Consider the following 12,857-nt stretch of genomic DNA (forward strand, 5'->3'; position numbering starts at 1 on the left):
AATTTACTGCCTGTGATTTAAAATGATGGGATGGCAAGGGTGACTTTTTAAGAGGTTCTTTATATTTGTTCCAAGAGAATGGATGCAATTTTCCTTGAAAATAAACAGCCAGGGGAGCTTTGCATTTTGTATTGTTTGCCTATGAGTGCACAGAAAGGGAAGATCCCACCCCAAGGATTATGCTGAGGATCCCATTGTTTTAATTTCAAGAGTAGCTTACGTGGGCCTAACTGCTGTTTACTGTACTTCCCTTAGGGTACCTTTGGGCTTGTCGCACATCTTGTTGGGGAGGGAACTGATTTGCTAATTGTGGTTGGCAAAGCTACGTACGTGAGGGTGGGGGGACAAAAACGGTGTCCTGTTTTGTTCATATGGATTCATGCTCACTTATTCTAAAATTATACTTTCCAAACTCTGCACTGGGTTACACAAGTCTGCAGTGAAAGAAGTGTGGGCAGCATGCAATGGAAAATAAATGAATTTAAAAGTGCAAGGCTCCTGTGTGCCCTCAATATCTACCCACAGAGGAGGCAGTCCACTGTATCTCTACGTGATACATTGATCAGGGCTTGCAGCCACTGCAAGAATCATTGCCCTTGGAATTGCCTCCTAGAAATTGGGAGGGGGGTATACACAAACAAAAGATGAGAGCGGGCTCCTCTGAGGCCTGGTGATTCTTAGTCGTGCATATTCTAAAAATAAACATTTGGTATAATAAGTGAAATGTACCTGTATTTTTAACTCAGGGGGAATGTATTGTCTATTAGAAGTTTAGAAAACATGAATGTGCTACATCATACTACCGGTAGTTTATCTGTAAACAGTTTTAGTTTACTTTGGAGACTGAGAAGCGAACTTAGTGACATTTGACTTTGTAGACCATGTGTGGAAGCCTGATGTAAAAATATTATTTATTTATTTATTTATTTATTTATTTGTTTATTTATTTATTTATTTATTTATTTCTACCCTGCCCATCTGGCTGGGTTTCCCCAGCCATTCTGTGTGGCTTTCAACAGAACATTAAAAACAGAACAAAACTTCCCTAAACAGGGCTGCCTTCAGATGTCTTCTAAAAGTCGGATAGTTGTTTATTTCTTTGACATCTGCTGGGAGGGCGTTCCACAGGGCGGGCGCCACTACCAAGGAGGCCCTCTGCCTGGTTCCCTGAAACCTCACTTCTCTCAGTGAGGGAACTGCCATAAGGCCCTCGGAGCTGGACCTCAGTGTCCGGGCAGAATGATGGGGTGGAGACGCTCCTTCACATATACTGGGCTGAGGCCATTTAGGGCTTTAAAGGTCAGCACCAACACTTTGACTTGTGGTCGGAAACATACTGGGAGCCACATCACCAAAAAGCTATAAATAAACAATTACCTAACCAACCCAACCTAACCTAACCTAACCTAAACTCTGTTGGTGTGGACTAGAAGTAACTGTGGATATTCTAGTATTGGCTGAACTCCAGCTGAGAGATGGGGAACATGTGGTCCTCCAGATGTTATTGGACTCCAAATCCTATCCACTCCAGTCAGCATGGTGAATGTTTAGGGATGATGGGAGTTGTAGTTCACTAACATCTAGAGAGCCACCCACATCCCTGCTCTAGCTAAACTGCAACTTTCCCACAGCATCTCAGTACTGAACCAGTGGGGTGCTGATGAGCTAGTGTCCATTCTGGGCCTGAGTTTTAGCAGTATGGTATTATGGGAAAGCACCAGACTTTGCAGCTGTGCCTTACTTAGGTGCTAATACCAATGGGAAAAGGGAAGCCCAGCAGTACCAGCAGTCAATTCTGGAGGAATTTGGAGTCAGTTTAAAAAAGAAAAACAATAATTATCTGAAGGTCTAGGACTAATAAAGTGTTCTGCTCCACATATAACAACATTACCTCAAACCAATAACTAAGAACTATAATAAATTCCAAGAAGACAGATGCAGTGTTAAGGTCCAGCATGGAGCAGTGATTTTGGCTCCAGAATTTCATGTTAATCATCATTGAATAAATATATTTATTTGCTTGTTCTTCTCAAGCAACTCCTAGTGACCAGCTAGGTTTTCAACCTATCTGAGTCTATGGCTCCCTTGACCAACTACATTCTTTCTGCAACACCCCTGTGGGACTCAGGAGCCCTTTTAAACTGCAACTATCAGGGCAGCGGTGGTGGTGTCAACAGCTGCAGTGAGACCCAGTGTGGTGTAGTGGTTAAGAGCGGTAGTCTTGTAATCTGGTGAACCGGGTTCACGTCTCTGCTCCTCCACATGCAGCTGCTGGGTGACCTTGGGCTAGTCCAGGCATAGGCAAACTAGGCCCTCCAAATGTTTTGGGACTACTATTCCCATCATCCCTGACCACTGCTCCTGTTAGCTAGGGATCATGGGAGTTGTAGTCCAAAAACATCTGGAGGGCTGAGTTTGCGCATGCCTGGGCTAGTCACACTTCTTTGAAGTCTCTTAGCCTTGCTCATCTTACAGAGTGTTTGTTGTGGGAGAGGAAGGGAAAGGAGAATGTTAGCTGCTTTGAGACTCCTTAGGGTAGTGATAAAGCGGGATATCAAATCCAAACTCTTCCTCCTCCTCCTCTTCTTCTTCTTTGGCTCAGTGCCGGATTTAGGGCAGTGCTGGCAGTTACCCTGCACAGGGCACCAAGCCAAGGGGGTGCTAACTATAGGAGTATTACTAGTAATAATAAAACATACAAATGGGTAAACTGTAGCTAAATGAATTATTGTGAAAATAAGAAATATTTAGAGGGGATGCACCAAATTTTGTGCTCACTCAGGGTGCCATATTACCAACGTCTGCTTCGGTTTGGTTGACATGCTCTGTAGGCCCTGGTGACCCTTGGGAAATAGAGTTTTCTCAAGGGCTACTAGCATTGCAGTAAGCCAGGAATTCTTCTCTGGCTTGGGTTTTAATCTGAATTTAGAAGAATTCAGGGGTATCCTGATGCTTAGGTATCCTTTGAGGTGAAGGTCTGAGCCCCTGAAGCTCGTTTATGGGCCTTATCCTAATGAGCTTTGTCAGCATCTCTAATTTCATTAAGTTGGCTTCTATAAACATTTTGTTTTAGCAAAGCTGAAGTAAGAAACAGTTAAGACATGAATTTTGGCATGGAACTGGGGAATCTGTAACTCTTCAGATCAGATGATTGGAACAATGTGGGTTCTCCAGGGTTTCTGGAATAGTGTACAGTACCTAATAACATTCTTTAAGCATGCAGACAATCTGGTTTTGATCTTATCTGTAGAATAAGTTTCACTTATTCTAGCAAGAGAAAAATGATTCTTTTCAATCCAAGATGACAGTCTAGAAGCAGCTGATTTCTTCTTACCATTCCACTGAGCAGCTAAAGTTTGAAGTGAAGCTATTGCACATTAAGAGAGCAATCTTAGCTTGGAGATCTGATGGCTGGAAGAAGTTTGTATGGGTTGGAAGCACCTTTCTGTTGATGTGGGGCAGAATGATCACAGAGGAGATGGGAAGCTGCATAGGTGTCGATATGCACAGGTATAACATTATGTGGTATTTCTAAGGTAGATTGTATTTTATTCCCTTGAGAAGCTCCAGGATCATCCCCATCAACTACATCAGGCTGGTGCTAGAGTAGCTAAGTTATTCCAGTTTGTTTCAGTGGGGGAAATGTTAGACAGACAGATAGATAGATGATAGATAGATAGATAGATAGATAGATAGATAGAGGAGACTTCATGTATCACCTCCTACTTTATCCAACATGAGCTGGTTAGATTTTGGAAGTGGTGGATTGTCTTCAAGAATCCCTACCCAATATTTAGCTTTTGAAGCAAGCTGCTCAAAAGCTACTGGATTGGTGTACATCAGCCGCTGGCATTCCTAGATGAATCTAATCATCTGGATGAATTGGGTTGGAAATAAGCACAGTGCTTGAGAAGGTCGTAGGAAATTCAACAAGTAGGGCTTAATAAGGTTATTATGGTGATTAAGTCATGGGTTGTTCAAAGGAAATCAGTTTTGGACTGAAGCATATGACACAGGCAGATGGCGGTGGGTTGGAGGAGAGCTAAAACAAGCCAAGGATAGAATGGTAAGAGAGGTCATTCACCATAGACTATAGATTGTGTTGCTTACAGACAAGAAAATATAGAAGGTATGTATTGGAGACAGGAGGACAGCTGGAGAATGGAGGCAGTCAGGCAAGCAAGTTTTTCCTTAATGGCTACATTGACCTGCTGTGCACATCTTTGAATCGTGCCAAGTGGCATGTGGAGATCAATAGATGCTTGCTGTTAAAATGTTGTATTCTCTTCCATCATTTCCTTTTGGCAGTTAGGCAGCACATGGCAAAGAGTAGTCTTCATGGTGGTGACATGGCCACATGGAGATATTATTGTAGATTTGGTTGCATAAATCAGAAACTGTGCTGTAAGAAGGAGCTTTTAAAAAAGAAAGCCAAAACTCTGAGAGAGGGAGGGAAGGAGACTGGTTATAGCCAATAGGCCAGGTTTTCAGTTTCATGCTCCTTTGGGTATGGATTTGGTTTTGTGATGCAACAGCTGAAGAAGAATGCTATCAGAAAATTGGCAATCATATGGGAACAAGAGAAGGGTGGGGCTGCTGGACGATGCCAACAGCATGTAGGGTTTTTTAGTGCTATCCCTGTGCCTGCCTTTCTTATGATAAGCCTTCATTGACAACTAATTTTTAACTGGGGTCATATTTTGAACCAAGCAAGGGCTGAAAGGCTTAGCAGCTTTTATTCTGCCCACTTAACTCTTTCATAAGCCAGGAACTACTCATGGTGAACAGCAACAGAGGCTTTGGCAGAGTCCTGCTCACCTTGAAACACTGGCAAATTCGTATACCGCCCTTCATCCATAGATGACAGGGCAGTTCACAACATAAAAATGCAAATTGAGAACACTATTTAATATTTAATAAAATGAGAACAAAAACAAACCAATAAAACAAAAACAAAAACCACCACCCCCTTGTTGGTGGAGGAAGAAGACGCCCCCACCAGAGAGTAAGGAATTTCCCCCTGCAGGAAAATAGAGGTGGCCTTGGAAATAAATAGGACACCGTCCTCCCCAAGTGACATGCCAGCAAAGGAGGTGCTAGCTCAGGCTTCCTCAAACTTTGTCCTCCAGCTGTTTTGAGACTACAATTTCCATCATCCCTGACCACTGGTCCTGCTAGCTAGGGATCATGGGAGTTGTAGGCCAAAAACATCTGGAGAGCCGAGTTTGAGGAAGCCTGTGCTAGCTCAACTTATCCTCTGCCACTCCGCTCACTAACACTGGTCCCTCCTCCTTCCACCCTGTTGTTTCTTCCCTCCATCCTGTCCCAACCCTCCTCTTCCCTTTCCGTCATGTTTCTGCCATCTGTCCATCTCTGTGCTCTTCTCCCGAGTCTTCCTGTGATCTGTTCCCCCTACTGACTCACAATCCCTCTCACCCTAACACATCCTCTGTATTAGATTGTGTTAGTGGAGAAACACACATTCTGAGAGTTAAAAATAAAACCCTTGGATTTAGGCATATAGACAGAATCACTATAATAATTTTATTTTATTTTTTGAAAAAGAAACCTTAATTTGGCTATAAAGAACTTGTTAAATATGCAGGGTTGTGTTTTAACTCATTCTTTCTGGCCCACTGAAGAAAGCAATGCTATATAAGATGTACTGTGCTATATAATGGTGCAATTTCACTGTCACTAATGACACCACTCCAAGTAGAACCACGTTGGGGGGTGATGTTAATGAAGCCTTTGTTGCTTGTTCTCAATTTATCCATTGTTCTGCATTATTCTCCTCCCACCAACAAGACCCCCACAATTATTTCTCACATTCTTAGTCAAGCATTGAATTATGAAACAAGGGCAGGAGCTCATAAAGGCCCCTAATGGTAAATTACATGGATGGTGATTGCTTGCTGCCTATCTCTCATAGCTTACAGTCAGTGTTTCACCACCACACACAGACACATTTACTGGAATGTGTTCAGAACAATTACAAAGCAGGAGTGACCTGGATAGTCTAAATGTTACCTCTGAAAGTGTTCTGCTCATTATCTGCCACCTGCTGCCAGTTCAGCTGCCAGCTGATGAATACATTCTTAGGTTGTGCACAACAAAAGGGGGAGGCTTGGTGACCCTCCACGAGACCGGTGTATTGAACAGTGTGGTGCCATTGTCTTAACAAGATGAACTTTAGCCACGCTCAATTCTGTAAATGAATACAGATTACCATTTAGGAGGTGGTAGGTTTCCAATGGAGGCAAGTCCCAACTTTGTAAACTGGTCGCTGGCATTGTTTGGCCAAGTAATGAGGATAATTCCCCTGTACTTTGCACCTGTTGCGGAATCGGGGGAAACATGATACCGGTAGTAGTAAAATTCTCCACACAAGTTAGCATGACACAGATGAATGGTTCACCAGTGGGTTATATGCACACTGTAGTAGGATAACAGCAAATGATTGTCTCTACTCATTCCCTTTTTTTAAAAAAAAAATATTTTTATTAATTTTCCAATTAAAACCAATTATATCACATTCAATATTTCAAATTATACACATATATATATATATCAATCAAACCGAATGTTATGCCAAATCATCTAAAGAATTTTTTATTTGGGTTCCCATGCTTCAAGAAATTGGGAATTCCTCGCAACTGTCCACTGCCGTCTTTTTTCTAAAGTTCAAATCGTCCTCCAAGTTCATAATAATCCAGATCTTCCCCTTACAGTCACATAGATGTTTTCCACTTTCATCCGATTGTTTCCCAGCTGCTGAGATAAATATCAAACAAAGTTTCACAGATGTTCTTTCTCCTGTGTGAGTTAATCAGTCCAGCCTCCCCATAAATCTTCTTAATGGAGCTCCCTGTTGCGTCGAAGCAGCACGAAGCAGCGCCATCTTAAAAAACTCAAATCACTTTCGTTTCCTCTCATAGCCATGAAGATTTACGATCATTATAGAATTTACAGCTTTTCCAGGCAGGAGACCCAAACATCAAACCATAAACTCTTGGTAAATTAATGGATCTCCTTGCCCTATAGCTGAACTTAGCTTCAGGTCGCTGCTCCAATTTAAAGTGCGTCACAGCTCATAAATCCTCCGAACGCGTCCAGAACTCCTTCCGTCCGACTAGGGGGGGGGGCTTTTCTCATCGGCAACTCCACATCTTTAAAAAATATGCTCAGTAACAACAGTTATAAAGTTCAACTCACACAGTCTTTTGCTTCTCTTTCACTCCAAACAAGCCAGGACATCGCGTCCGGGAAGGTACGAGGCAACAATATGAAGAAAAAAAATAAAAACTCACTTCCCTTATCGCTCCGTCCCCATCAATCCTTCTTCCAGATGCTGTACAATCTTTGACTCCTCTCCCTCAGCAGCATAAATTTCTCAGCAGTAAACAGCGCTTCTTCCCCTCCTTCTGAAGTATGTCCATAGATTTAAGCCTAATTATCTTCTTTAACCATGGAAATCCCCGCCATGCAGATTAGCGTCCCGGGAGTCCTGGCCCTCGTAAGTGCTCAGCCCAAGCTCCCCCCACTCCAAAAACAGTCGGAGTGGGTCTGGGGGCATCGCGGGCCAGCGGCCCCTCTCCGTAACCCCCGGAGAGGGTAGGGGGTTGCCATTTACTCCCCTAGCAACCGCCAAATTCCTTACGAAGGTCAGAGAGATGGAAAACAGGTCCGCCATTCCTGCAGGCGGAAACCGGAACCCTGTCTCTACTCATTCCCATCGATCACCAATGAATATCGGGAGACGCATGGGAAATTAATGGCAGGAAGCATGGGAGTACAATACTTCATATGCAGAAACCTTTTGAAAACTTGTGAGGAATAAAAATGTTAGTTTAATCTGCGTTGTGATGGAAATGTCCATCCCTCAGTTGGCCATTTCAGCCCAGTCTTTGAACCAGTTTACACACTAAATAGCTAGCAAAAACTCAACACTCTGTTAAGATCATAGACTATTGTATTACTTGGAAATCAATCTCATTGATGTCTGTTGGAGTTGTTGGCCTCCCCTCCCCACTGTGATCTGCAGCATACTTTATTGAAAAGAAGTTCAGCTGGAATCAAAGAAGCTTACTTCTAAGTAAAAATAATTAGGATTGAGATGTAAGGCACTGGAGGCTGTGTCATGGAACATTATAAAATGCTGTCATATTCCCTACTGTCAAATCTGATTCTTTGGTTGCTCATTTGCAGTGGTATGTTAAGACTGCAATCCTAATTATAGTTACCAGGAAATGACTCCCAATGCACTCAGTGGAAATCACTTTTGTGTAAACATGTGTAAATTAAGGACTAAGTAGCAAACTATGCAGTGAATACGGCATTTAGGAACCACTTTTTATGTTACTTAAAAGAAGAAAAAGCCTTTGTAATGGAAGCTAGGGTTGCCAGACTCAATAGAGGACACCACCTGGGGAGATGGTCTTACCTTGCTTGATGGCTGCACCACCCCTGCTAATGGGACTGCTCACAGGGCACTGGGTCCTTCCTTATGGCAAATGAAACTCAGAGGAAGAAATTGAGAAAGATACCTTCACGTGTTGTTGGATTCCAATTCCCTCAACCCTAACCAGCGTGGCCATTGGTCGGGGCAGATGGGAGTTGTAGTTCAGCAACATCTGGAGAGTCAATGGGTTTCCAATCCCTGATCAAGATCTCATAAATAAAGGTTGGTGATCACCAGTGCTTTATTTTTCTAGAAAAATAGGTGCCAGTACTCACCATGAAGTTGTTACAGTAAGTGCCACACATTTTAATAACAGTACTGCGTACCCCCTGAGTACTCCCTGAAAGAAAGAAAAAGCACCGATCACAAAATTCCAGAAGATACATTTCAAGTTACACAGTAAAATTAAGTGCTTGGGGGGGGGAGTCAAAGGGAAAGAGGAAGGATACTTTTAAGCAAGAAGCCCAAATCATGTTTTCCTTGGATAAGCATATTTTGGTATTAAATTGAGGATATGGTTAAGGAATAATCAGTTATTAGCTAACTAAATTTATAGTTTTAGGAAAATACACCTTTTACATGGTACTTACCCCAAGTATACCTTTGACCAGTGCATGATCTAGGTTAAGACTTCAGTTCTTTTACAACTTTAGCTCTTACAGTATACTATAATGTAGAATAATCTCTTTTTAGCAAACAGTTTTCAGATGAAGGAACCTTTGGTTGTAATGGGCATTAAACCTGGTGATTGAAAGAAACCACCAGCATAATGTCTTCTTCGTCTTCCTTCTTTCTCCTCCTTCTTCTTTGGCAATCACTTGCAGCCGAGTAAGATTGTCTTCCATAAACACGGTTTTAACAATGAGTCCATTAGTGTCTGTGGAGGCCAATTCTGGACCCACATGTCCTTCTACAGTGGGGACATTGGTTTCCAGGCGGGAGTTGATCACAGTGTGGATTTGCCAAGCATGCCTTCCTCTTAGCACGTTTCTCCCTTGCGTTATGAGTTTGAGTGTCTTCAAAGTCCATGACACCTTTGGTAAAGCATCTTGTAACCCCTTCAGCAAGCAACACTAGAAACTACTAGTTGTAGGCCAAACTCAGATCTGGTTTAAGATCAGGGTAGGTCAACAGGCAATAAACCCGAGTTTCCCTTTTTTGTATATAAAGAGGAATTCCTAGTTTAAACAGACCAGATTTGAAGCGCTTAAGCAAAGAGGAGAGAGACGAGTGAATGGGCCATAGTTAAGCAAGCAGGATTGTTACACCCAAAAGGGCCTGTGTCTCATTATTATGCGCACATAACCAGTTGGCCATTTGCTCATTATAATCCTTTGCTAAATTAGACCGCTGGAGTATTTTGGTGTCTCTGGGCTTCTCAAATGTGTCGGTATTTTTCTTTCTCTCTTTCAGGAATGAACTGGAGGCACACACCAGTATATTGGTGCTTCTTTCCTTTCCCCTTTTTCACGTTTCTTTCTTTCCACAACAAAGCAGTGATTTTCCAAATTCTCTTGAGCTTGCTTGTGTTCCTTCCTGGTTGTTCCTTTCAGCAAACTTTTAACTGTGCCCTCCCTTTTTTTCCCCCTGTCCCAGGCACATAGTTGTCTGTGGCCACATAACTTTGGAAAGCGTGTCCAACTTCCTGAAGGACTTCCTGCACAAGGACAGGGATGATGTGAACGTAGAAATTGTCTTTCTGCATAAGTAAGTACAAAATTCAAACCTTCAATTATCAGCTTCAACATGCTTTTTTAAATTATTGTTTTTTTAAAATAAAATGAAAGAAAAAGTATTATAAGGTGAAGTTTGGCTATCAGTTCATGTGGGACAGGAGTGAGAACCAACAGTCATGGCCAGCACCCAATGGAAATAGATGTGGTCTTGTACCTAGAAAGATGCCCATGAATATTCAGCAAGAAGCAGAGGTTGTGAATGTGCAATGACTCCTCAGTAGACAAGTTAAGATGGACAGAATTCTTAGAGGGTAGGAAGTTTGGAAACCACCAGCCTGCATAATATAGGGTGATACCCAACTTTCATTCCACTTGCACAATGGCCATTCCATTAGCAGCAGCCCATTTCTTAGTGTACCACAAGAGGTGAATCCAGTGGGTGTTTTGTGCTTGCAAAATTTGTTGCCCAACCCATACTGCAGCCAGCGCTATAATACTTTGTAACAGTTAAGCTTACCCCTTGTTCCCCCACTTTTTAAAAATAACTACAAATGCTATAATGCTTATTAAAGAGGAAATCATTCAATGTAAGAAAACATGATTATGGCCTCAAATATACTCTATAGCTTGTCATCCTATAACTCCCAAGACTTGGAACCAAAAATCCATCACTCTGTACTATGAAGTCATTAACAAGAGGATGACCACAAAAGGTTTTATACATTTTGCATGTACGGAAGGAATGTCAAAATTCAATCAACAGATGCAGAACTGGGTCAAATTAGTTTGTCATTCCTTATTTCAGATTATGAATTGGCCCCTGTAGTAATGCTTTGAACGCATTATGAATCCAAGCATAAATTTCCCTGAGAAGTTATTCTACAACTCGGAATGTAAATTGAGATTTTGCACATGTACAGAATGTTGTTGTTTTTTTAGCATAAGCCTACTTTTTGTCCACGTCTTGGAAACTAATCATTGCTCAGACGGTGCTAAACCAACAGGCTGGCTGGCTCTTAAATAGCATTTGGGGGAAGTGCAGGGAATTGCTGGGGTGCTAGAAACAAGAACATGTACAGTCTCTAAGACCATCTGGCAAAGCCCCAGAAATCATTCCAACCCAAATAACTTCTGGTTTAAAAAAGAACCTGTTATATGCCCTCTGTTAGCCCTTCCCCTAGGTACTATTGTTTTGATATTTGGGGCTTAGGTTGAGGCTGAAACGATCTTCTGAAAATAAATAAATTTTAAATGCAAATTGGATACTTCTGTGGAGAGCAGGTTCATACATGCATGTGCATGATTTAATTTCTATATATTTTATTACTGTATATAAAAAGGCTGGCAATTGAATATAAGAACAGAAGAAGCATTGTACTTGAGATGATACGTTATGCTATTCAAGTTCTGTCTCTGGCTGTATCCAGCTTTGCAAGTCAATCCACAAGTTTCTAGTCCACAATATTTCTTACTAGCCCACTTGCTTACACTTACTTAATGTTAAATCACATGTGATACTGATAGATAGGAAGGCTTCCTTCCTTCCTTCCTTCCTTCCTTCCTTCCTTCCTTCCTTCCTTCCTTCCTTCCAATTTATGAAAGTGTCTCTTCCTGGTTCCCTGCTTGGAGGCTATCCATGATTGCCACAGTTGGTTAGATGGGTAACTATTTACAAACTTCCAGAGATGCAGAAGTGCTACCCTCTTGCAAACATTCATGACTACGAAACAATACACAATTTGAAAAGAGAAGCTGGATCTCAGAACCTTTAGACAGATTTTAATACTTCCCCAGAAATGTCCTTGCCAATAGTCACGAATGCTCTAAAGTAGTTGCTGTTTGTCATGATCATGCCATTACAATAAAATCCAACATCAGATCTGACATGTATTCCAGAACTGACAGGGTTGTTGTTTTTCCTTTTCCTTTTTTTAAGCTGCTTGTAAGGCAGTTTTGACCTTTCTCTTATCAGTTAAATGCTGGGAGCAATTTGGAAAGAGTGATATCAGTGCCCTTAACAGCAGGCTACATTAAACGGAGCATAATTATCTGAGAAGTGTGGGATAAAGCAAAGTGCAAATGGCACAGTGGTGTTTTTGTTTTGTTTTTAACAGATTAGCTCAGTTCTCATGTAACATTAAGCCAAACTTTGGCTTGGCACAAAGGAGAAAATATGTGAGCACTTAGGGGAAGGATCACGGCCATTGTCTTAAACTGGGCTCATGGTTTATATTTCCCAGAGAAATGACAAGCAGTAAGCCATAATACAACCTACGTGTGAGATACACCACATGCTAAACCAAACCATAGCTAAGCTTACGGCAGGAGGAGCCAAACTGCCCTGATATTCTCACTAGGAGTCCATGTGATTGCTCAAGTCATGCAAAGCCACAGTTTGCTTAGTAGGGTGTTACTCAAAGTGGGGAATGACTATAGAAAGCATCGCCTCAATGCTCTGAGCATTTTAGGTTGTTCCCATCTAGCAAGTCACTAAGGATGGCAAAATGGAAGTGATGAGGCATTAGAGTTTCCAACTTTTGCATAATGCTGACATCTTAAACTGTGTGTTTCAGCATAGGTAGATTGTCTCCTGTCTCGTGCTTTCTTTTGAAAAAAGATCTAAATGCAAAGTGAGGGCATCCAAAGTATCTCTCCAAATGGTTGGAATTGGCCTCCTAATGAAATAAATAGTATGGACAGTCTCTCGTCCTCTGATGAAC

General features: G+C 41.8%; 1 protein-coding gene across 6 annotated transcripts in view; it reads left to right on the forward strand.

The window, feature by feature from the left end:
- LOC118096077 (calcium-activated potassium channel subunit alpha-1) overlaps nt 1-12,857 on the forward strand; it is a 550,308-nt gene that overhangs the window by 358,278 nt on the left and 179,173 nt on the right. For all 6 annotated transcript variants that reach the window (XM_060275027.1, XM_060275028.1, XM_035137303.2 and 3 more), the window contains exon 10: nt 10,058-10,168. In XM_060275027.1, the coding sequence (XP_060131010.1) occupies nt 10,058-10,168 (111 nt within the window). The remainder of the gene's footprint in view (nt 1-10,057; nt 10,169-12,857) is intronic.

Source organism: Zootoca vivipara, chromosome 5 (genome assembly GCF_963506605.1).
Source record: "Zootoca vivipara chromosome 5, rZooViv1.1, whole genome shotgun sequence".
Taxonomy (NCBI): domain Eukaryota; kingdom Metazoa; phylum Chordata; class Lepidosauria; order Squamata; family Lacertidae; genus Zootoca; species Zootoca vivipara.